The following is a 23,988-nucleotide window of genomic DNA, read 5'->3' as shown; positions in this document are numbered from 1 at the left end:
CCCCAAAAGATCCTGTGAAGAAGGGGCCGCCGGCTCTATTCACATGAAAGGAGTAGAACTCGGTTTCCCTGTACATTCGGGAGCAATACTGCAGTCCCTTTCTTCATCAGACTCGTGGGGGGTCCCTGAGCATGGAAAATGATGGCATACCCTAGTGACCAAACATTAAAGGGAACTTGTCACCAAATGTGATTATTATTTATTTTTACAGGTTAAATAATTTTTTCACATTTTTTAAATATTTTTGGAAATATTTAAAAAAAAAAGTACTTGTCACAAAATATGAAAAATTAAATAACTTGTCATATCTCCCACTGTTGACCACCATGAGGAATCTGGTAAAAGCAAGTAACTTTTCTGGTTGCTGCAAATTAGACCTCACCCATCTACCTTCCTCCTTTGTCTATGTGCAAAAGGAGAGGGGGGGGGGTTGTGTAATTTTTTCAATTCCACGGTCACCATTTTGTTGGTGTCCGAGGAGTGGTAAAAAACAGACTAGATGTCTCTTGACAGGTCACTGCTCCTCAGGGTGCTGGCTCCCCCTTTCATGTCCCCTAGCCTGTGTTATGCATATGTGCCCATGCTTTTCTATGAGACACTCTCAGCCTTAACTTTCTTATAAAAATAAAATGGTGACATTACCTTTAAGTTTTATTTTCACATAACCTACACACCTACATAGAGAACGGCATAGTGCCTGCATATGTGTTTGCAAAAGCCATAAAATCCTCTGAATGTTCATTAACATTAACACAAATGCATTAAGGGGGACTCCAGTACATAGGTTTTTATCGTCAGACCTTCCATAGAGATACATGGAGGGGGGTCTGTTGGCCACTGCTTTGTGCAGTGGTCAATAGTAATCAGTGCACGGAGTGGAGGTCGCTCCGTGTATGAAGACAGCCGGGGTGGCCAGGCAGGAGACGGAAGGGGGTCCCAGTGGTCGGACTCCCCATGATCAGACACTCATCTCCCATCCTGTGGATTAAGATAAGAATTTATGTACTGCAGTTCCCCTTTAACAAACAATATGTTGACAATAAAACTGTGGACCTGCAAATGTTGCAAAACTACAAGCATGCCCAGACAGCCAACGGAAGTCCAGGCATGCTGGGAGTTGTCGTTTTGCAACCGCTGGAGAGTTACAGGTTGGACATCATTGATCTAGAGCCTCAGTATAGAGCGAGTTGTTTCTTATATATCTGGATGTCAACAATTCGGGGACTACTACAATAGACCAGCAACATCTGAGAGACACTTACAATCATCTTTGATGCAGAATTTCTGCCAGTTCACAGTTCGCTGGGAGGCAATTTCGGCACAGGCTTTGAGATGTTCCATCTGAAACAGAGAACCTGGTCAGGACCATGCACTCTCTGAGGCCCAGAGATAACACACGGGTCTCATATCTTACCAGATTGATTAGGGTGTCATACTGAAGAGCTGATCCGGAGCTCGCGGTCACCACGCTCGCACGCAGGAAAATCCCATGCTCCTCCAGCAACTTCTTGATGCCGCGGACGTGGGAATCGAGTGTATGAAGGTCCCGGAGCTGTCGGTATTTCTCCTTGGAGCCACAGATGAACAGGAGAAGTTTCCGCACTTGGCGGCGCACAAATGGTGTCTGCTGAATCATCAGGTACTGAAGAAAGAGGAAAGTAAACAGACTAATCCTCTACACAAAAATATGTGTTCATTTTATACAGATTATAAAACATTTAATACCAAAGACTTAACAACAGTGATCTCCAAACTGTTAACCTCCAGATATTGCAAAACTACAACCCCCAGCATGCCAGAAGAGAAGCAGCAGCTTTGGGGACGTGCAGGTATGAGGAGGCATGACGGGACGGTGCACAGGGACAGGAGTGTATAAAGGCATGACTGGGTGAAGAGACCAGGTACGGGTGACAGCCGAGGCCGAGAAGACAGGGCAGATACTAGTGCAGCGTTTCCCAACCAGGGTGCCTCCAGCTGTTGGAAAACTACAACTCTCAGCATGCCTGGACCGCTAAAAGCTGTCAGGGCATGCTCAGAGTTTAAGTTTAGCTTCAACTGAAGAGCCATGGGTTTGAAAAGAATGATCCATACCAAAGTTGGGAAAATTAAAACTCCAAAGGCTGCCCAGGCATGCTGGGAGTTGTAGTTTTGCAACATCTGGAGGGCCACAGTTTTGAGACTACTGTTCAAGAACATTGCACTAGATGATTTTATTGAGGCTACAAGTTCTTTATCAACCAACCTCAGAAAGGAAGTAGAACCAAGAATGATCGAACACTGGCGGAGGAATCCTGGAATTGGTGTCGGCAATTTTCTTAATCTGGTACGGCAGCCGGAGAACCATTTCTGTCAGCAGCTGAGTGTAGGCCTGGAAGACGTCTGCAGCATGACCCTAGGAGATGGAAAAAGGGGGAAAGTCAATGCACATCCACAGTATAACAATTCTACTTGATGCCTCCCAATCCTACATGAAGACAGGGAGCGGAGGGTTGTGTATCGCTGGCAGCTTCTTACCTTGACATACTGGCGGAGGAAGAAAGGGCTCATGTCGGGTGGAGACGACGTGGTGTGGGGTTTTAGGAGCTGGCTGCTGGCCACCGGCTCCTCATCACTCTGTTGGCTCTTCCAAAAGTCCAGGAGAGACTTAAGGACATGAAGGCAATAATCCACCGCACCAGAGCTTAGAAGCGCGGTCGCTGTTGCGCTAGAAATCAGAGAAGACGACTGGAAAAGAAGGTGTTGGAGGACAGGTTTAATGTAATGCTTTATCAATTTAAGACAAGTTTTTAGAGATATATTAGTCCAAGTGAAACCGCTTAAAAACAGCGAATCTCAATGCTCCTAAGCCAAGCATCACCTACTTTATAAATCCCAACCAAAGTGCAGCTGAATGATGAGTGTTCGCACCCAATATAGACATGGGGGGAATTTATTAGGTTAGTGTGGGACTTTTTATTATGTGTATGTGCACCAAATTTATTAAATGCCACAATAAATATGGTGCTAGTAAATATATTTTTGAAACAACACTTCAAAACATTACTTTATATGGACCCCCCTCTGCTGCAACAAATTTTGTGACTCTTTACAGGGGTACTACAGAGGGAAAAATGTTTTCAAATAAACTGGTCCCAGAAAGATAAACAAATTTGTAAATTACTTTTATATAAAAACCTAAATCCTTCTGGTACTTATCAGCTGCTGTATGCTCCACAGGAAGTTGTCTGACCACAGTGCTCTCTGCTGACACCCCTGTCCGTGTCAGGTGTCAAAGAGAACTGTGGTCAGACAAAAGAATTACACAACTTTCTGTAGAGCATACAGGAGCGGATAAGTACTGGAAGGCCCCAACACCTGAGGGTTTGACCGCTAATCACCATAAACAGGCGTCCCTTATCACCCTGGTTGAATGGAGTGGTGGTCAGACGTACACGTTCAACTCTATGGGGATGGAAAAATTAACTGAGCACTGTATTCTGGTATCCTTGCCAGTTCCATGGAGTTAAATGGAGGGGGAGCACGTCAGAATGCTAAAACACTTAACCAGGGATCCCATTTCTGTTAAATAATGAGGGTCTCAGCAGTCAGACCCCACTGATCAGACATTCATCACTTATCCTGTGCATAGATGCCGGGTATTCTGACTGTCCTAACTATAGCTGGATCTGGTTAAATTGAATGTGAGCCTCCACTCACCTCACAGATGGACGATTTGGAACCAGACTTTGTCCTAGACATGAAGACACTCAGAAGCCTCATGACCACCAGATGGACCTCATTCAGGGGGGTACGCTCGTTCTTCTTGGAGACGTCCTAAGTGATGTGAATGGAGAGACACATTAACAATGTTCATCAATAAACCCATCGTATTCATTTATTAAGGGTAGGTACAAACGTGCCGTATTTTGATGCATATTTTCTGCAGTTGATTTTGCTACTCATTGACTTTAATGGGTAGCAAAATATGCAGCAAAAACGCAGCAAAATATGCAGCAAAATACAGCACGTGACCCTACCCTAAAGGCATGTTCACAAGGGCGGATTTTGCTGCGAATTTTGGTGCAAATTTTCAGCTGTTTATTTTCTACTGCTATTTTATGCTACTTATTTTTGTCTGGGAAGTGAATGATAAAATAACCAGCAGAAAATAAAAAGCACCATATCAGCTGCAGAAAATCCATGTCAAAATCGGCCCCAGCAAACGTACCCTTACCCTTAGTAAACAAGTGTGTATTTTTGCTGCAGATTTGATTTCAAGTAAATGGAAAGCAACAAAATCTGGTGACACAGATCTGCAGCAGAAAATACGCAGGTGTGAATACAACCTTATGGTGAATTCATTTGATGCTGCAGATGTGAAGCATTCTTCAATCATTTTGTTCTGCAGCATAAGCAATGCCGCATCAAGTATGTAAAAGATACACGTCATTTTTTCTGCAGCAGATTTTCTTGCCCACTGACTTCAATGGGTCGAAATCCGATGCAGAAAATCTTAAGGCCGTGCGGACTGACCCTAACGGACAATAATAGCTTACCTTTTTATCTAAACCTAGTTCTGCAATGAGCTGGGCCAGGAGGTTATCCAAGGCTCCTTTATCCTTCTCATCTTCACCATCCAGATCAGCGGTCAGCATCAGAACCACCTGGAGAACAGTCATGTTAACAGATACAACAATGGAAATACGTCAAGGAGAGACTACTGCTGCGTGATGAGGTTTATACCTGCATGTACGGAATGGCCCGGACTCCTCCTACAGTGCGGAGACTCGGCATTGTCTGAAGGAGGCGCTCCAGAAGCATTAAACGCACCATGTGAAGTCTAAAGTAAAGAAACAAATTGATCGGGCTCAGTGTTTCCCAAAAAAGGTGCCTCCAGCTGTTGCAAAACTACAACGCCCAGTATGCCCGGACAGCCTAAGGCTGTCCGGGCAGCATGCTGGGCGTTGTAGTTTTGCAACAGCTGGATTCACACTGCTTTAGCTGAAGGCATTGATCACTTGGACATAGCACATGTAGAGATGGGACTGAAAAGTAATGCAGACCTGTTGCTCGTATGTGCGTCACCTTCCGTCTCTCCTTCTCCTTCAGAGCCTTCCCCTTCGTGCTGTCCGGTTGCAGTGCTGATCGCTCCCGTGCTAGAACTAATACTTCCAGGTCCTGTAGGGTGACCCTCGACCGCTGTGTCTCCATATGCACTGCTGCGACCTGATACTTGAAAAGAAAAGAGACATTCTTTAATTTTGGTAAAAAAAAAATAAATTTAATAAAAAAAATATGCAAGAACAAATAAAACATGCAACTTAAAGGGTTCCCATCACTTCACTCGGGCAGCAGGATACATTACAAATTCCCAAGTAATCTAGACCAGGCCTGGAGAGAGCTCTAGACCTGTGTCTGCCTCCTACTGACACTAAGTGTAAACTGATTGGCTCAGGGTCAGTACGCGGGGTATATCCTGCCAGGAGGGGCAGACTTTTCCTTGTATGCCTAGTGTCAGCGCCTCCTAGTGGCAAAAGCATATACCCAGGGTTTGTGTCCCCCCCAATGGTACCGACCGAGAAATCTGGATGCTGCAGAAGTCTGATGCCGAACGTCCCATGTAAGTCTATAGGACCTCCGGCATCGGACTTTCGGAAATCTGTCTGATCACGAGTCTGAGTAATTCTTGTGCTAACCAAAGTGGAGTCAGACTAACTAATAATTTCACAAGGATGTGAAGTATCATATAGTGTTTAATACATATATAGGGGAAGAATTCCTTCTTGATGGCCACATACAAATGGCTGCCTTATCTGTAAGGGTATGTTCACACTACGGATTATGAACGGAATCTCCGCTTGCAGAACTACGCAAGCAGAGATTCCATTCTGGCGGCCGCCACCGCAATACTTCGGCGGTAGGACCGTGCGGCACTGCGCCGTCACCATTGACAGCTATGCAGTGTTTGCGGACTAAGATAACACGTCCTAGATCTGAATGAACTAATCGTATGAAATACTTTTGTCTTTACATAGTTGAATTCGCTGACAACAAAATCACCAAAAATTATCAATGGAAATGGATCAACCCATGGAGGTCTGGATATGGAGTCACCCTCAAAATCACAGAGGAAAACCCCACTACAGGCTGATCCAACTTTATTTAATGTCCCTATAACAAGTCCCAATGAGGCTCAGTAGTGTGTGTGGCCTCCACGTGCCCGTATGACCTCCCTACAATGCCTGGGCATGCTCCTAATGAGGTGGAGGATGGTCTCCTGAGGGATGTCCTCCCAGACCTGGACTAAAGCATCCGCCAACTCCTGGACAGTCTGTGATGGATGGAGCGAGACGTCCCAGATGTGCTCAATCGGATTCAGGGGAACGGGCGGCCAGTCCATAGCATCAATGCCTTCCTCTTGTAGGAACTGCTGACACACTCCAGCCACATGCGGTCTAGCATTGTCTTGTATTAGGAGGAACCCAACCGCACCAGCATATGGTCTCACAAGGGATCTGAGGATCTCATCTCCGTACCTAATGGCAGTCAGGCTACCTCTGGTAAGTACATGGAGAGCTGTGCGCCCCCCCCCCCCCCCCCCAAAGAAATGTCACCCCACACGATTACTGACCCACCGCCAAACCGGTCATGTTGGAGGATGTTGCAGGCAGCAGAACGTTCTTCACGGCGTCTCCAGACTCACGTCTGTCACATGTGCTCAGTGTGAACCTGCTGTCATCTGTGAAGAGCACAGGGCGTCAGTGGTGAATTTGCCAATCTTGGTGTTCTCTGGCAAATGCCAAACGTCCTGCAAGGTGTTGGGCTGTAGGCACAACCCCCACCTGTGACGTTCGGGCCCTCATACCACCCTCATGGAGTCTGTTTCTGACCGTATGAGTGGACACATGCACATTTGAGGCCTGCTGGAGGTCATTTTGCAGGGCTCTGGCAGTGCTCCTCCTTGCACAAAGGCGGAGGTAGCGGTCCTGCTGCTGGTTTGTTGCCCTCCTACGGCCTCCTCCACGTCTCCGGATGTACTGGCCTGTCTCCTGGTAGCGCCTCCATGCTCTGGACACTGACAGATACAGCAAACCTTCTTGCCACAGCTCGCATTGATGTGCCATCCTGGATGAGCTGCACTACCTGAGCCACTTGTGTGGGTTGTAGACTCCGTCTCATGCTACCACTAGAGTGAAAGCACCGCTAGCATTCAAAAGTGACCAAAACATCAGCCAGGAAGCATAGGAACTGAGAAGTGGTCTGTGGTCCCCACCTGCAGAACCACTCCTTTATTGGGGGTGTCTTGCTAATTGCCTATAATTTCCACGTGTTGTCTGTTCCATGTGAAATTGATTGTCAATCAGTGTTCTTCCTGAGTGGACAGTGGGATCTCACACAAGTGTCAGTGACTTGGAGTCACATTGTGGTGTTTAGGTGTCACCTTTATTTTTTTTGAGCAGTGTATAATGCTGGTCAAGTGAGACATGAAACCCGGATCTTTGGTTTGCTGAGAGTAGTGACCTTTAATCCTTAAACAGCCATTGGAAATACTTTTCACATGCCCTAGAGCAGTGGTCTCCAGCCTGCGGACCTCCAGATGTTGCAAAATTACAACTCCCAGCATGCCCGGACAGCCAACGGCTGTCCGGGCCATGCTGAGAGTTGTAGTTTTGCAACATCTGGAGTTCCGCAGGCTGAAGACCACTGCCCTAGAGACGCGTCAAAAATTTGGATGGGTGGAGATGTGAGTGTTCAGAACTGACCCTGTGTCACGTGATCTCCACCTAAGTCTATGAGCGAGTCTCAATCATGTGACACAGAGCAGGGAGAGGAGCATGCGGCAGCGCAGACTTTTCTCTCTGCTCGTTCTCTAAGGTCTAAACACTCCGATCCCTGCAGATATAAACCTTTGACATGTCGCTAGGACGTGTCAAAGGTTTTCCCAAATGACAGGTACTCTATAAAGCAATACCCTGTCTCCTGAAGGTGAACCACACATCCTGGTACAACTTACATCACGCCACATTAACCCTCTCATGACTCCTCATACCTATCATACTAAATGGTGACAGACGTACCACTATGCTCACCAGCCACCGAATCCACGGCACTGCCGCCACTCTCCGAGCCCACGCTCCCTCCGTGGTCGGCCGGGGAGGTGCGCAGTGTGGAACCATCGGTTGCGGCCGTGCTGCCTTCGTCATCCGATGCTGGAGCTATAAGCATGAGGAGAGCTGTTACAGGTAAAAACACAGTCTCTAACTACCGAGCCAGCAGGACAAAAGACCCTCCCCCCCCCCCCACAACAAGAGACACAGCGGCTTTATTAGGGCAAAGCAACATCACATGAATATATGCCATGCAAGCACCCGCTGAATCCCTACTGAGCAGAGCTGGAGAATTCTTCCCTAGCATTTACATGCAGCACCATTACTTGGTGTCGATTCCCCATGCGGTCGCATGCACTACCGTTACCTGATGCAGTGGTGTCCGATAAAGTCCCAGCATCCAAAGATGATGAGCTGGGTGCCTGTCCGGACAATCCCAAACTCTGCAGACCAAGAGCACTGCTGCTGCTTCCTGGGGAGACAACAACAGGGTTGAGCGGTTAGTGCAGTGTTTCCCAACCAGGGTGCCTCCAGCTGTAGCAAAACTACAACTCCCAGCATGCCCGGACAGCAAAAAGGCTGTCCGGGCATGCTCGGAGTTGTAGTTTTGCCACAGCTGGAGGCACCCTGGTTGGGAAACACTGGGTTAGTGTGTGGTTGGGAAACACTGGGTTAGTGTTGTAGTTTTGCCACAGCTGGAGGCACCCTGGTTGGGAAACACTGGGTTAGTGAGCAGGCCAGGGATAAAATGACAATGCATTAATCTGTAACTTACGTTGCTGATCTTGCTGCAGACTAAGGGCGATGGCTAACTCCACCATGGTCTCATCATCGGCATCAGGTGGGATGTCCAGCATTGGTGGGAAGCCCTCGGCTCCAGCCAGCAGAGCCTCTAAAGGTGACGGGTTGCCATTGTTAACGCTGTCTGCACTCTCCAGGACCATGGACTCAGACTGAAAAGATTAAAAGGGCAACAGAACTTAGTTCTTCCCATCAAACTCAGCGGGGGAGGGGGGGGGGGGGGGGAAGAAAAGAATAAGCTAGAAAGCAATTCCCAGTCAGTACACACAATTCTCACCACCATCTCAAAGTCTCCATGGTCGACCTCATTCTGCTCCTGACTCTGCTGTCGGACAGGTTCTCCATTTGGTATTGTAGAGGTCTGGATCTTATCTTCCGCGTCATCGTCGTCATCGTCATCTTTGTCTCCTGGGCGAGAAACACAGCAAGTCAAAATCCCGACCTCCAGCACCCAGCTAAACAACATGGCTGCCTGCGTGTGACACCAATATAACCACCACAATGAAAGGAGACCCTTCCTAACCAAGGGTGATAGAAACCCGAGTGCTCACGGTTAAAGAGGTCCTTGTATGGCGGAGGCATCCTAATGACAGCCACACCTGAAGGAAACCAAGCTCTCCAACCTAGAGGGAATTGAAATGGTGATGTACGGGTGTCTATCAAGATGCTCCAGTCTTTTGAGGGTAAAAAAAGGAAGAAGTGGGTATGTCTCAGCCGCCATGACGAAATAGGGTAAATATTCAAGAGAAGAAAATGCACTGCTGTGACACCAAGAGCGAGGGTAACGCTTGTGGGTAATAAACTCTAGAGATGTACAAAGAGACAACACTCACGACAAGCAGAGGGAAACCTGAATGACTCCTACACTGAAGGTATAAGGGGGCTCTCACCCATTGGCGTGTTGCTACGTGGAGAGGATGGAAGAGTCACATGACGACGTTTATTTCGAGGACGGAGGACCCGAATGAGGGCCTGTTTGCAGGAGAAGCTTACAGATGGATCCTGGAAGAAAGACACAAAAATTTAGAAGCTACGACACAGACTAAGATCTCGTACGAGTGTTCGATACAGTCGGCTTCACGCAGCTTGGCGCTCAATGCCGGAGACCGGTTCAATATGTATTAAAGGGGTACTCCGCCCCTAGACATCTTATCCCCTATCCAAAGAATAGGGGATAAGATGTCAGATCGCCGCGGTCCCGCCGCTGTGGCACCCAGCTATCATTACTGCACAGAGAGAGTTCGCTCTGCACGTAATAACGGGCAATACAGGGGCTGGAGCATTGTTATGTCACGGCTCCGCCACTCGTGACGTCACGGTCCGCCCCCTCCATACAAGTCTATGGGAGGGGGCGTGGCGGTCGTCACGTCCCCTGCCATAGACTTGCATTAAGAGGGCAGGCCGTGATGTCATGAGGGGCGGAGCCATGATGTCACGCCCGTGAGCCATGACATCACGGGTGGAGTCATGGCGTTGGGACCGCGGCGATCTGACATCTTATCCTTTGGATAGGGGATAAGATGTCTAGGGGCGGAGAACCCCTTTAATGGAGCCTGTCTCCTGCAATCAAACATACTGAGCAGCTTCACCTGTCTATATCTTGGCATGGAGAGGTCTGTGCGACATGTCAAAAGTTTAAAGGGATACCCCAGTACTAGACATATCTCCTATCCACAGGATAGGGGATAAGATGCTTGATCGCAGGGGGTCCAACCGCTGGGACCCCCATAATCTCTGACCCACCACCCCAGCGTTCTGAACAGTACCGCATTAATTAAATGACAGTAACACTAAGTTGGCCACACAATTACCCATTTGCACACTGTAGGGGGGTGGGGGGAGAGATGATGCCAGACACCTTCATCTTATCTCCATTTTGTGTTAAAATCCATGTTGTATCCTGACAAATGCTATAAGGAGAGTAAGGCTATGTTCACACGGTGGAAATCAGCAGGAATATTTAACTGGGAAATTCTGCTGCAGCAGAGTCCTATCCTACTGATTTCAATGAGATTCTGCTGCACTGTGTACACTTCTGATTCTGCTCAGAAACGCATTGCCGTCTATGAGATGGCGCATTTCCAAGCGGTCCTAGTGTCCGCCGGAACTTTCAACTGTGTGGAATGTCTGCCCGTCTTTTTCGGGCGGACATCCCGCACAGAATCCTTCACGTGAACATGGCCTTAGCAAGATCCAACATACATCAGAAGAAAGCAGGTTCAACCTCATCTAAGGCAGTGTTTCCCAAGCAGGGTGCCTTCAGCTGTTGCAAAACTACAACTCCTAGCATGCCCGGACAGCCAACGGCTGTCCGGGCATGCTGGGAGTTGTAGTTTTGCAACAGCTGGAGGCACCCCGGTTGGGAAACACTGGTCTATGTAGTAAGCAGCGAAGTTACTAACCAGCGACGTCCATGAACTCATGCTGAGAGTTGTAGTTCTGCAACAACTAGAGAGCAACGGGTTGGAGATGAATGATCCATAGCAATGTTTCCAAACCAGGGTACCTCCAGCTGTTGTAGTTTAGCAACAGCTGGAGGCACACTGGTTAGGAAACACTGATCTGAGGTGTATGTGCCCAGTCAAGATTAAGTATCTCCTTAGATCAGTCACTCACCGGGCACAGCAACATTTGCATGTAGATTTCAGATGCCAGGTTAATGCAGTCCAGTTCACACGTGCAGTATCCATGTATGATATCCACCAAGGCATTGACTGTCGCTTCCACATGGGTCAGACCTGCAGGGGAATAAAAACCAGAATATATAATGATCTGCGGACAACTGATACAGACGAGGGGGGGGGGGGGGGACCGTAAGCCACATACCAGGCAGACAAGCAGGAGCCAGGAAGGCGTTCTTGGGTTTAGATGCATGTAGTTTCCAGAACTGGTTGACCAGCTGCGTAATGAAGGCATAAGTGTCTTCTCCTTCACTGGTCTTCACAACGTCTTTGCCTTCGTCAATATCTGAAAACAAGATTTTTATGTTAAACCCCTAGAGGACACGTTGCGTATTTCCACGATCACCATGTCGCGCAAGGATAATGACGGACATCAGTGATCCCGCTGATGTCCGCCATGATCAATACTGATCACAGCATCTGAATTATTGGGGAAGCGGACAGGCAAACGTCGACCCATACGTGGTGAAATCCCGGGGGCCCGATGTGTCAAGATGGCTGCTGTAGCTCCATTCATTGGCTGCGGATGGCTGCTGCACTCTTTTTCTCTGCCTTCTAGCAGACCAGAAAAATTGATTGGAGATATAACTGATCAGTGCTATGCATAGCAATGTTCAGTATTTGCAATGAAAAGAATGCAATAAATAATCCCCTGTGGGGACTAAAACGTGTATTTAAAAAAAAGAATAATAATAATAATAATTAATAACAATAAAAGTGAATGAGCCCCTCTCCCAATACAAAAATAAACTTCTATGTTCCCATTTTATCAAACAAGATGTAAAAAAAAATGATAATCAACATATTTACATAAATGAAAAATAAAGAACAAAAAAGTCCAAAATTGCTGCATCACAGAAAAAATTATTATTACAAAGTCAGGTATATGCAAACATGGTAAAGATAAAAACTACAGATCACGGCCCAAAAAAATGACCCTCAAACATCCCCGTATATGGAAAAATTAGAGCGTTATAGGGGTCAGAATAGAGCGATTTTAATCGCACTAATTTTGCTACAAAGATAGTTTGAGTTTTGTTTTCTTTTAAAAGCTGCGCAAGAATAGAAACGTGAGTAACTGTAAAGTGAACAGCGTAGAAGCGAAACCCTCCAGAAGTAGCAAAACTTACATTTTTCCTATCGATTCCCTCACACAAATTATAATTTTTTGGTTGTTGCAAACATTTTATAGTAAAATAAGTGATGTCATTACAAAGCACAATAGAACACGCACAAAGCAATCCCTCATATGGGTCTGTGCATGGAATAAGTAGATTTTTTGTTATACTTAATGTAAAAACGCTTTCACGGAGGATCTAATGGGGGACACAGGAACTAGGAGGCTGACACTAAACATTAACAATAAAGAAGTCGTCCCCTTCTGACAGGATATACCTCGCCTACTGACTCTGATCTAAACAGTTTAGTCCCAAACAGTAAATGAACCGGCAAATCATTACAGAGAGTCTGAAGAAGACCCAGACAAAAAAATCTACCGAACAAACCCACAGAGAGGAAATCGACTCTCAGGTCAACAAACTTATAACCAACGGGTGGGAGCTGTGTCCCCCAGGAAAAAATGCCTCCTACTGATACTAAGCTAAAACTCATTAGCTCAGAGTCAGTAGGCGGTGTATATCCAGCCAGGAGGGGCAGACATCTTTTTTGTTAGTGTCAGCCTCCTAATGGCAACAAGATATACCCAAGGTTCCTGTGTCCTCCAATGGAGCCGAACGAGAAAATAAAAACGTTATGGCTCTTAGAACCGAGAATAAAAAATAAAAAAATGGAAATTGTCTTATAGTTCTTAAGGGGTTAAATTGGCTGTACATGTGAACTAAAAGGAATTCCCCATACAAGCACCTGTCTCTGCTGAAAGCAGCCTGGACTCTGTGTAGTGAACAAGGTTGTTTGGGCGCATGATGGCGATGGAGCGAGCGGTGATGACCAGTCTCTGGAATATTTCTGGATCCAGGTCCTTTCCATCGTGAGCGCTGGCGTTCAGACATTGTACAGCATTGCTCAGCAGCGCTTGATCCTGCAAGGAACCAGAATTAAAAATACATAAATGTAACAAAAATCGGAGGGGTGTCGTCCTACCGCTGAATCCGTGTCATCACCTTGTGGTTGTGGTACGCGGACCGGCTTGTGTGCAGACTGGCCAGGAGACTCTTTGTCTGGAGCTGTACACTGGAGGGTGTTGGCATGGAGAGCAGGACCGTCGCCAGTTCCAGAGCTGAAGCTTTATTTTTCTCCTAAACCAAAAATAAATCAAAATGTAAATCGTGGTATAATCCAGTATTTTCCAACCAGGGTGCCTCCAGCTGTTAAAAAATACAACTCCCAGCATGTCCAGACAGCCGTTGGCTAGTAGTTTTGCAACAGCTGGAGAGCCATGGGTTCGAGATGAATGCTCCATAGCAGTGTTTGCCAACCAGGGTGCCTCCAACTGGTGCAAAACTGAAGCACCCAGCATGCATGGAAGTTGTATTTTTACAACAGCTGGAGGCATACTGGTTGGGAAACACTATTAGAAGCAGTGGGACATTCTGCTGTGTGAACAGACACCTGTCAAGATAGGTCTAAGCAGAATTCTGAGAAGTTATTAAGCAAAATTTACTGCACACACTGCGCCCATCGGAATTTCAGCAAAATTTTAAAGACAGGTCTTCAAATTTATCCAGAATTCTGGTAAGACCCTTATTGAAGTTAACGGGACTCACCGTAAAATCCGTAAAATTTTTCTCGTAGCCTACATTGGGGACACATATACTGATGGTATATGCTCTTGCCACTAGGAGGCGCTGACACTAGGAAAAAAAATTTGGCTCCTCCCTGGCAGGATATACCCGCCCACTGGAAGTGAAGTCATCAGTTTTGTCACAAAGCAGTAGGAGAAGCAAAAAATATTTCCGAAGGACCCTAGAAAAGAATCCCGGATAAAAAACAATAACTGGAATAGAATATCCCGACAAAAAATGAAATGGGTGGGTGCGGTGTCCCCCTATCAAGGCTACGAGTAAGAGTTTTAGGTCCGGTTGTAAAAGCGCAAACGGCGCAAAAATGAGCCGACCGGACCGAACGTTTCACTCCGGTCGGCTCATTGAAATGAATGGCATACGGGAGTGCATACGGTGACATACGGGAGCGCGAGCTTTTAGCTCCCCCCTGCCGTATGCGCTCCCGTATGGGACAAAACGTAGTGTGGACCCAGCCTTAACGGCGAGTACGAAAAAATCTCCTTTTCTCAGTCGCTCTTCATTAGGGGACACCTTACTGATGGGACATAGAAAAGCAGTCCCCTAGGGTGGTAATAACATCCCGGGCGAAAGAGAATCAGTCCCGAGACCGAACCCACTCATCCGTAAGGCCTGCAGACGAGATCCCGGGCCAGAGACAACCAAGGCCCAGAAACTGAGCTCCCGGAAGGTCCCCCGGCCATGGAGATGGGCTAGGATGCCAAAAGGAAGAGGCCATTATATATGTAGAGACTCTAAACCTACGGTCCTTATAGAGAGACAAGAAAAGATCGATTAGGAAGCCAGATGTGCCGGAACCATCCTGGAAGGAGGTAGGAAATCAACTCTAAGGAACAGAGAACAAGACAGAGGGCCAGCCCGACTGGAAAACAAAAAAAGAGAACCCCATCCAGAGTTAACCGATTCAAGAGAACATGGTGGAAAAACGCCAGAGAGCACAGTGTACGCCTGAGCAGAAGGCGAGCACATAACATGGAGACCAGAAAACCGGCTCTAGAAAAGCCTGGTGCAGAATATCGATGATCTGGACATCAAACCAGGGGCCAGCCGCGAGCACCTGGGAGGTGAAAAAGCTCAACTGGAGTAATCCGGAAGACCATAACGCCCTCCATCTAGAGAGAACATGGACCCCAAAGGAGGAGCCAGAAGGAAATAATGGCCAAGAAAAGAGCGGAATGCCCAGAAAGGGGGGCATCCTGGACACCAGAGTGACCGAGATGGGAACTAGAGGTTCCTGAGTCACCTAGAAGACTGACACGGAAGAATAAATGGCCAAGCAAGAAAGGAGCAGAAGACTCTGAAAAGGAGTATCCTGGAACACCGGAGCGGCCGACATGGGAATTGGAGGTTCCTGAGTCTCCTGGAAGACTTGCACCCTAAGGCTAAGTAAACCAACGTCCGCAAAACGCTCCAGGTGACAAACATTCCTGCAGAGACAAGAAGAAGTGCGGTACAGAAAGACCGCCCCATAAATGGGATCACGGAGAACTCTGGCCAGGACCGCTACACATACCCGAGACCTCAACCGTCACTAAGGCCCAAGGAACCAGGAGGGCCGACCTAGAAAAGAAGGCACGTCACAGAATCCTAGGATAGTGTCCAAGACAAGGAGACTAATTGAGCTTGTACCCCAGAGGTCCGAGCGGACCAGAGCACTCAGAAGCAACAACCCGTCAGGACGGGAACGGAGGGGAAACAAAAGGGAACCTGGCTGGGACTCCCAGGCTCTGGGCACAGGAAGGTTACTCCAGAAGACTGCGGCGTCAGGTTAGCGCAACTGACGCTGTCAAAGGGAAGGAGGAACACACCCTAACCGGGTGATTGTGCAGAGGGGGGAGGAGACCAATGGCAGGACCCAAACAACAGATGGTGGCTAGACAGGCTGTCGCCGAGCCATAAATGATTGCATAAACCCCTCCAACAGAGGAGAGTGCCAAGGCTGCATGAGCAGCAGTAAATAACCAAGAAACAGAAAAGGTGCCAGGCTGCAATAGTGGGCAGTAAGCACACAGGCTGAGACAGCGAAAGGCTCTTCTGAATGCGCTCAGCAAAAAACAAGGGCCCAGCCAGATACCCCACCTATATAGTGGGAAGAGAGAGATGGCTCCATCTTGGCAGTAGAAAGCGCCCAGCTGAAAAGTCCCCCTAATGGAGGGGAAAACAAGGGGTGGACGAGATGAAACTCAGGCACTGACCATGCCAAGCACCCTGATCCCCCATGGGGGATTGTCAAAGTGCGCCAGGCACTGTAGGAGCAGGGAAATGCCGCCCTACGGCAACAGGACAAAGCACTGGGTGGACATAGCCCCTGGGAACTCTGCGAGAACATTGAGGATTTGTTTCCCCATAGGGATCGGAATACTGGACACTGGAGCTGGGCAAAGATGCAAAGACGTGACTACAAATCAAGGAAGAAGCCCCCACACACACAGCAACCAATAGCGTTGGAAGGAACACCCCATCGGGGTGAAACCCTGGGCAAGATGGGTGCCAACGGAGCCAGTCTGGTCATGTGTAAGGAAACCGAGCAGGCACCTGAGCCACCCTGCATAGGAATCCATTAAGATATCTGGAGGCATGGGGGTGGGGGTCACTGAACCGACTGCGACGCCCCAGCAGGCCCCATGCCAGAACAGAGGTGCTTGACCGCCGCAGAACTGTGGAAACAAGATTACAGGAAGGTCCGAGGCACATCCAACTGACAAAAGGGAAGGTGGGCTCTAAACGTGCCGACACAGACATGAATACCTCACGACAGTAGTGGGGTACCAAGACTGCAGGCACGAAAGAAACCGCAGACATCCAAAAATCCGGCAGTTTGGAAGACAGGCTCAGCACTCAGTGTGTCACAACCATGCCCCTAGAAGATCAACGTGGCACTCTTAGAAAAGGGAACAGGGAGTGCTGCTGTTGCTGTGAAAGGCCAAGAAACCTGAAGGAAACCCCCACATGCCATCTCACATGGAAAGTCACCTGACTGCAGTCACGGGAGCGGCAAGAAAGAGGGAGGAGACCTGGTGGATAAGAAACCATGAGGACAGTCTGGCTATATGGCATGGGGACCATGGCCACACCGGGTCCTGCATTCAGAATCACACATAGAAAGTGGGTTGCTAGCCTTCAGCCGTGAGAGTGTCAGTCATGTAGAGAGGGAAAAGCAGGGAACCTGCGAACCAGTATGTGGCGCATTGTCTAAGGCCCATGGAGAAACATGGGGAGACCCACTCGAAACTACACCTCGACAGTGGGTAACCTGAACGTCCGTCCACGGAGTGGGAACTGTATGGTAGTTGACTCGACGTAGCAGTAAATCATGCAGACAACCATGTGGCTCAACGGTATACGATTCCTGAACGCACAGGATCACTCCTCCAAACCTTCCCACAGAGAGTGGGGTACCGGAGTGTGGCCGAACTAACGGGCGACCTGGCGGTGAAGGAGACCCAGCAGACGAAAGGCTGGATGACTGGCATCAGACCAGTGTTACTGCAGGGACCCTCACCCAGATTCCTCACACCTGCAGGGAGGTATAGGAACCTGACCATGCCCACAGCAGCCCTGAGATGGGAGACTGACTGCGGCAGAAACCGTGCAGACTACAGTCTGGCTGGACAAGTACACCTCCAGGCACTGGTGAAAAAGGGGGCAACAGCCACATAGGCGATCACTGTGCCATTCTGTTGCATTTGGGAGGGAGGGGAGGCCTAGGAGCCATGGATAGTATCTCTGCCGCCCCTGTGAGATCGGGGAGGCTGAGGAGCCGAGGATTGTAGCCAAGGGCATGACAGACATGGTACGGCACCCAGCGGCAGAGGAGAACAGACACTGACCGTATCCCCAGGAACTTCCAAAGGATCCTGAAATTTGCCATATCAGGTCCTGTACAAGATGACGAAAGCAAGTAAAGCAGCCCCCATATTCAGTCCCTAGAGCAGATATTAATCTGATAAGAACAGATACTATAGGCCTGTAATAGCAATTGGATATCACAAGAGGGACCCTAGAAATTAAGGGCACAATTTAATTCAATTACTTTTTAGTGTGGTAAACCTGGCAGGAAAGAAGCCTGGGGAGCCAGTCACCCTGTGCTGTTTCTGCCTGCATGAACCCCTCAGCGAGATGGGCTAGAATGCCCACAGCATGAGCAGAAAGCATGCAGTCCTTGTAGAGGTGGCAGGATGAAGCAACGCGCTATAGAAGCGCCTGCTAAACCACCACACGGCTCTGAGCCAGGGAACAAGAGAGGGCCAGCTGGAAGAGCTCCCACCGGGCTGCTGCTTCAGGGGCTGTTAATGGGGCAGCTCCGTCTACAGACCCCGCAGCAGGGGGGTGGGGAGCGGCATTGGAGAAGCTCCAAGGTAATGGGAACGACCTTTGCAGCGCGCAAACTTGGAGAGGAGGCTCAGAGGGAGAACCAGGACGGAGCTAAGTGCCGCCATTACCCCCTGAACTCCCGCCGGCTGAGAACCCCAGGTGCGCACACCCGTCGGGTTCACAGAGCAGAATCTGGCGCAAAGGTGAGGTGGTGGCTCCTGGCGCATGCTAGGAGCGAGCTGGCGGGTCTGTAGCAGACCAGTTCGCATGTAGGTGGCTCCGGCGCTGGCTTAGAGCGCAGAGCCTCAGAAAGTGAAGTGCTGGCGGCTCCCAGCATGACGAGGTGACCGCAAGAAAATAAAAACTTGCAGAGAGCAGGGGGAGAACGTTGGAGTAGCTTGATGGCTTCAGCCAGCATTCGCCCACGCTGCCAAAGCGAGACGAGCAGGGACAATGGGGGACCCGGACGCAGGGTACAACCTCCAGGAACTGGCCGTTGGCGATAAGGGGTTAACGGCCCATACTCTTAAGTTTCGTGCCCCTTTGTCGCATGTGTGAGATCAGGCAGCGCCATGCTCCTGTCGCCCAACCTAGAAAAATAAAAGGAAAAAGAACTTAAATAGACATACTTAACTAGAAAATAATAAAATGATGTGTCTTGCTTCCTACTGAAACTAGCTAAAACTGATGACCTCACTTCCAGTGGGCGGGTATAACCTGCCAGGGAGGAGACGACTTTTTTTTCCTAGCGTCAGCGCCTCCTAGTGGCAAGAGCATATACCCATCAGTAAGGTGTCCCCCAATATAGAGTGACCAAGAAAGCTGAATTTTGGCCGTGTGAACATGTGCCAAAGACTGGTATAATATCACACTAACCACCTACCTTCTCCGGCACTGGTCCGAAGCCGAAACAGCTTTCCAGAGCTTCAAGGGAGCTTCCCACCAACCTATGCAGAGAATAAGACATTGTATGTAACAGAAAATGACTGTCAGCTATACTAATATTTACAGCCCAACACCAGGAATATGGCTTCATTGTGTTAAGGCATATCAAGTAAGGCGTATGGTCGTAAGTCATAAAGGTGAAGGGTTAAAGTCAAAAAAGTACTGGGATGCAAGCCAAGCCACTAAAAGCCACAGGCCTGTGCCAACTACTGCATTTTGTAGTGTTCCTTGCTATTTCCAGAGGGTCCAGGGACTTTTGATGTCTGTGACTTATACCTAAACAATGGGTCCTGTCTGATCCACGGCTGGCAGACTGTTAATGTGCGGACTCATGCCCGAAGCTCATCAGTCATTACCCCCCACATACCAGCATGGTCGGCTGGACTGGCCTACAATCAATGGGTTGCCCCAACACCACCATGCACTTAGGGCCAAAACCTTATAACAAACGCAGGAGGGACACCAGCGGGGACTGTGCGCACACTCACTCGTGCAGAGTAAGGAAGACTTACTAACCGGTCCAAGATGGTTAAAGGTTCTGGGTCAGAACTTTAGAGGAGCAAAGAAAACAACAAAAGAAAACAAAAAGGAAAAAAAAAAAAACATGTGAAGCCAAGAGAGCGAAGAGGGCTCAAACGCATGGTGAACCCCGAAAATGTGAACAAATCATTGTATGTCGCCAGTGCTGAGCTCCCATCACTGGCTCCCAGGATAATGGCAGATGTATCACCCGCAACGGCGCTCACCTCTCAATGACAGTGCCGTTAGTGGAGGGCGGCGTCGCTGTCTCGCTGTCTGTGGATCCATTGCCTTGATTGAGGTTCGGAGGACAGACGCTGCTCACGGAGGCAGAGGGGAACTCTTCTGGGGGTTCGTCTGGCCAGCCAAACTGCTCCTTTGTCTTTCCATATATTTTAATGGCATCTATCATAGTGACTCCGGCCGGATCCACCGACGCACCAACTGAAACAAAAAGAATGTTACTAGACACACAAAAAGGGGATAAAACATCCCTAAACATTGCAAGACTACTTTACACTGTCTCAACTAGGTAATTTACAGATGGCATCAAAAAGCTGTTGTCCAATAAGCTGATCCTCTAAGGACTGTGCAGGTAACAACACCCATCTTCATGAGAGCAATTAAAGGGGTTATCCTTTGCATAACCTGTAAGCGGCTCCATTGGGGGTCACAGGAGACCACAGGTATTATGCTGCTTGCCACTAGAAGGTTGACACTAGGCAAAGATAGAAACCGGCTCCTCCCAGCAGGATATACTGGCACAGGGCTAATAAGTTTTTGCTTAGTGTCAGTAATATTACTATCCAGAATGTATCCAGACCCCTCCTCCTGGACTCTTCAATTGAGTTCCCCATGACCACCTCCTCTGGCAGAGAGTTACATAGTCTCACTGCTCTTACAGTAAAGAACCCCCGTCTGTGCTGGTGTAGAAACCTTCTTTCCTCTAGACGTAGAGGATGCCCCCTTGTTATATATACAGTCCTGGGTATAAATACATCATGGAGAGATCTCTGTACTGTCCTGATATATTATATATGTTATTAGGTCCCCTCCTTGTTATATATACAGTCCTGGGTATAAATATATCATGGAGAAATCTCTGTACTGTCCTGATATATATATTATTAGGTCACCTCCTTGTTATATACACAGTCCTGGGTATAAATAGATCATGGAGAGATCTCTGTACTGTCCTGATATATTATATATATTATTAGGTCACCTCCTTGTTATATATACAGTCCTGGGTATAAATAGATCATGGAGAGATCTCTGTACTGTCCTGATATATTATATATATTAATAGGTCTCCTCCTTGTTATATATACAGTCCTGGGTATAAATAGATCATGGAGAGATCTCTGTACTGTCCTGATATATATATATATATATATATATATATTATTAGGTCACCTCCTTGTTATATATACAGTCCTGGGTATAAATAGATCATGGAGAGATCTCTGTACTGTCCTGATATTATATATATATTATTAGGTCACCTCCCTGTTATATATACAGTCCTGGGTATAAATAGATCATGGAGAGATCTCTGTACTGTCCTGATATATTATATATATTATTAGGTCACCTCCTTGTTATATATACAGTCCTGGGTATAAATAGATCATGGAGAGATCTCTGTACTGTCCTGATATATTATATATATTATTAGGTCACCTCCTTGTTACATATACAGTCCTGGGTATAAATAGATCATGGAGAGATCTCTGTACTGTCCTGATATATTATATATATTATTAGGTCACCCCCTTGTTATATATACAGTCCTGGGTATAAATAGATCATGGAGAGATCTCTGTACTGTCCTGATATATTATATATATTAATAGGTCTCCTCCTTGTTATATATACAGTCCTGGGTATAAATACATCATGGAGAGATCTCTGTACTGTCCTGATATATTATATATATTATTAGGTCACCTCCTTGTTATATATACATTCCTGGGTATAAATAGATCATGGAGAGATCTCTGTACTGTCCTGATATATTATATATATATTATTAGGTCACCTCCTTGTTATATATACAGTCCTGGGTATAAATAGATCATGGAGAGATCTCTGTACTGTCCTGATATATTATATATATTATTAGGTCACCTCCTTGTTATATATACAGTCCTGGGTATAAATAGATCATGGAGAGATCTCTGTACTGTCCTATTATATATATATTATTAGGTCACCTCCTTGTTATATATACAGTCCTGGGTATAAATAGATCATGGAGAGATCTCTGTACTGTCCTGATATATTATATATATTATTAGGTCACCTCCTTGTTATATATACAGTCCTGGGTATAAATAGATCATGGAGAGATCTCTGTACTGTCCTGATATATTATATATATTATTAGGTCACCTCCTTGTTATATATACAGTCCTGGGTATAAATAGATCATGGAGAGATCTCTGTACTGTCCCCTGATATATTATATATATTATTAGGTCACCTCCTTGTTATATATACAGTCCTGGGTATAAATAGATCATGGAGAGATCTCTGTACTGTCCTGATATATTATTAGGTCTCCTCCTTGTTATATATACAGTCCTGGGTATAAATAGATCATGGAGAGATCTCTGTACAGCCCCCTGATATATTATATATATATATATATATATATATATATATATATATATATATAGTTATTAGGTCTCCTCCTTGTTATATATACAGTCCTGGGTATAAATAGATCATGGAGAGATCTCTGTACTGTCCTGATATATTATATATATTATTAGGTCACCTCCTTGTTATATATATATACAGTCCTGGGTATAAATAGATCATGGAGAGATCTCTGTACTGTCCTGATATATTATATATATTATTAGATCACCTCCTTGTTATATATACAGTCCTGGGTATAAATAGATCATGGAGAGATCTCTGTACTGTCCTGATATATTATACATAGTTACTAGGTAGCCCCTCAGCCATCTTTTTCCTAAACTCAACAACCCAAAGGCCCCTTTCACTCTGCCGTTGTGCTCCATCAGAGATCATTCGTCAGGCCCCTTTTTTTTTGGGGGGGGGCTTTTATGGCCATTAATCTGGACGGGGTCACAACGTTGTCGTTTTTTGACTGGAGTAGCGGGAGAAAAAGACGTCACATATTTTCTCCCCCGGGTTTCCAGGTGGACGTCGCGCTGCCATGTCACAACGGCAATGTGAAAGAAGCCTAATTCTGATCTTTCTGGGTCCGGTAGTCCTCCCATTCCCCATATCACTAAGGTTGTCTGTCTTTGAACCCTCTCCAGCTTCATTATATATCGGTCTCATTTTCCATCCTATTTAGCCAAGGCAGAGAGGGGATACAAATATTCTCTCTCTCTAGGGGACCTAGAAAGTTGATAATTTTCAATCAGCATATGAATTGTGAGCAATGACTTAATCTCTATGATGTGATGCTGAAGGGCGCCCAACACAGATCACAGCTGATTTTTACCAATAAAACACTCGTCCATAAACTAATGCAATAAACAAAAGGATTGTCCAAAACTGAACACACACACTAAGGAGACCGACCCCATTTTACTTACTGAATATCGTGAGCTTTTTATCAGCCTGTAAGGCTTCTTCCCGTGTAAATGGAAAGTCAAACCATCGCGCTCGGCTGAGATTGAGCTGCATCGTGCGGCCAAACATCTCAATGTAAGAAGGGGCCCTCTCGATGGCCTGTGTGCCGATCTGGAGCCGCATTCCTGTCATCACCATGGTGCTGTTGTTATTGGTGACTTCCACTGTAAATCCTCCCGGCTGATGGTAAAAGGACAAAGAATCATTGTAGATGTAGCTTGTAGATTATACAGTGGTTCCTCAACATACGAGGGTAATCCGTTCCAA

The 23,988-nt window shown here is 47.0% G+C and overlaps 1 protein-coding gene across 1 annotated transcript in view; it reads right to left on the bottom strand.

Annotated features, from left to right (window-relative positions):
• Positions 1-23,988, bottom strand: part of UBR4 (ubiquitin protein ligase E3 component n-recognin 4) — a 114,071-nt gene that overhangs the window by 45,888 nt on the left and 44,195 nt on the right. The window contains exons 47-66 of the mRNA XM_056544678.1: positions 23,685-23,901; positions 20,334-20,550; positions 19,526-19,589; positions 13,690-13,824; positions 13,433-13,607; positions 11,715-11,855; positions 11,505-11,626; positions 9,779-9,890; positions 9,166-9,296; positions 8,863-9,040; positions 8,455-8,559; positions 8,058-8,195; positions 5,043-5,211; positions 4,723-4,819; positions 4,536-4,643; positions 3,697-3,813; positions 2,515-2,724; positions 2,243-2,392; positions 1,415-1,642; positions 1,263-1,341 (exon numbers count right to left, since the gene is read on the bottom strand). Of these exons, the coding sequence (XP_056400653.1) occupies positions 1,263-1,341; positions 1,415-1,642; positions 2,243-2,392; positions 2,515-2,724; positions 3,697-3,813; positions 4,536-4,643; positions 4,723-4,819; positions 5,043-5,211; positions 8,058-8,195; positions 8,455-8,559; positions 8,863-9,040; positions 9,166-9,296; positions 9,779-9,890; positions 11,505-11,626; positions 11,715-11,855; positions 13,433-13,607; positions 13,690-13,824; positions 19,526-19,589; positions 20,334-20,550; positions 23,685-23,901 (2,893 nt within the window). The remainder of the gene's footprint in view (positions 1-1,262; positions 1,342-1,414; positions 1,643-2,242; positions 2,393-2,514; positions 2,725-3,696; positions 3,814-4,535; positions 4,644-4,722; positions 4,820-5,042; positions 5,212-8,057; positions 8,196-8,454; positions 8,560-8,862; positions 9,041-9,165; positions 9,297-9,778; positions 9,891-11,504; positions 11,627-11,714; positions 11,856-13,432; positions 13,608-13,689; positions 13,825-19,525; positions 19,590-20,333; positions 20,551-23,684; positions 23,902-23,988) is intronic.

Source organism: Hyla sarda, chromosome 10, assembly GCF_029499605.1.
Source record: "Hyla sarda isolate aHylSar1 chromosome 10, aHylSar1.hap1, whole genome shotgun sequence".
Taxonomy (NCBI): Eukaryota; Metazoa; Chordata; class Amphibia; order Anura; family Hylidae; genus Hyla; species Hyla sarda.
This window is presented reverse-complemented; position numbering and strand designations above follow the sequence as displayed.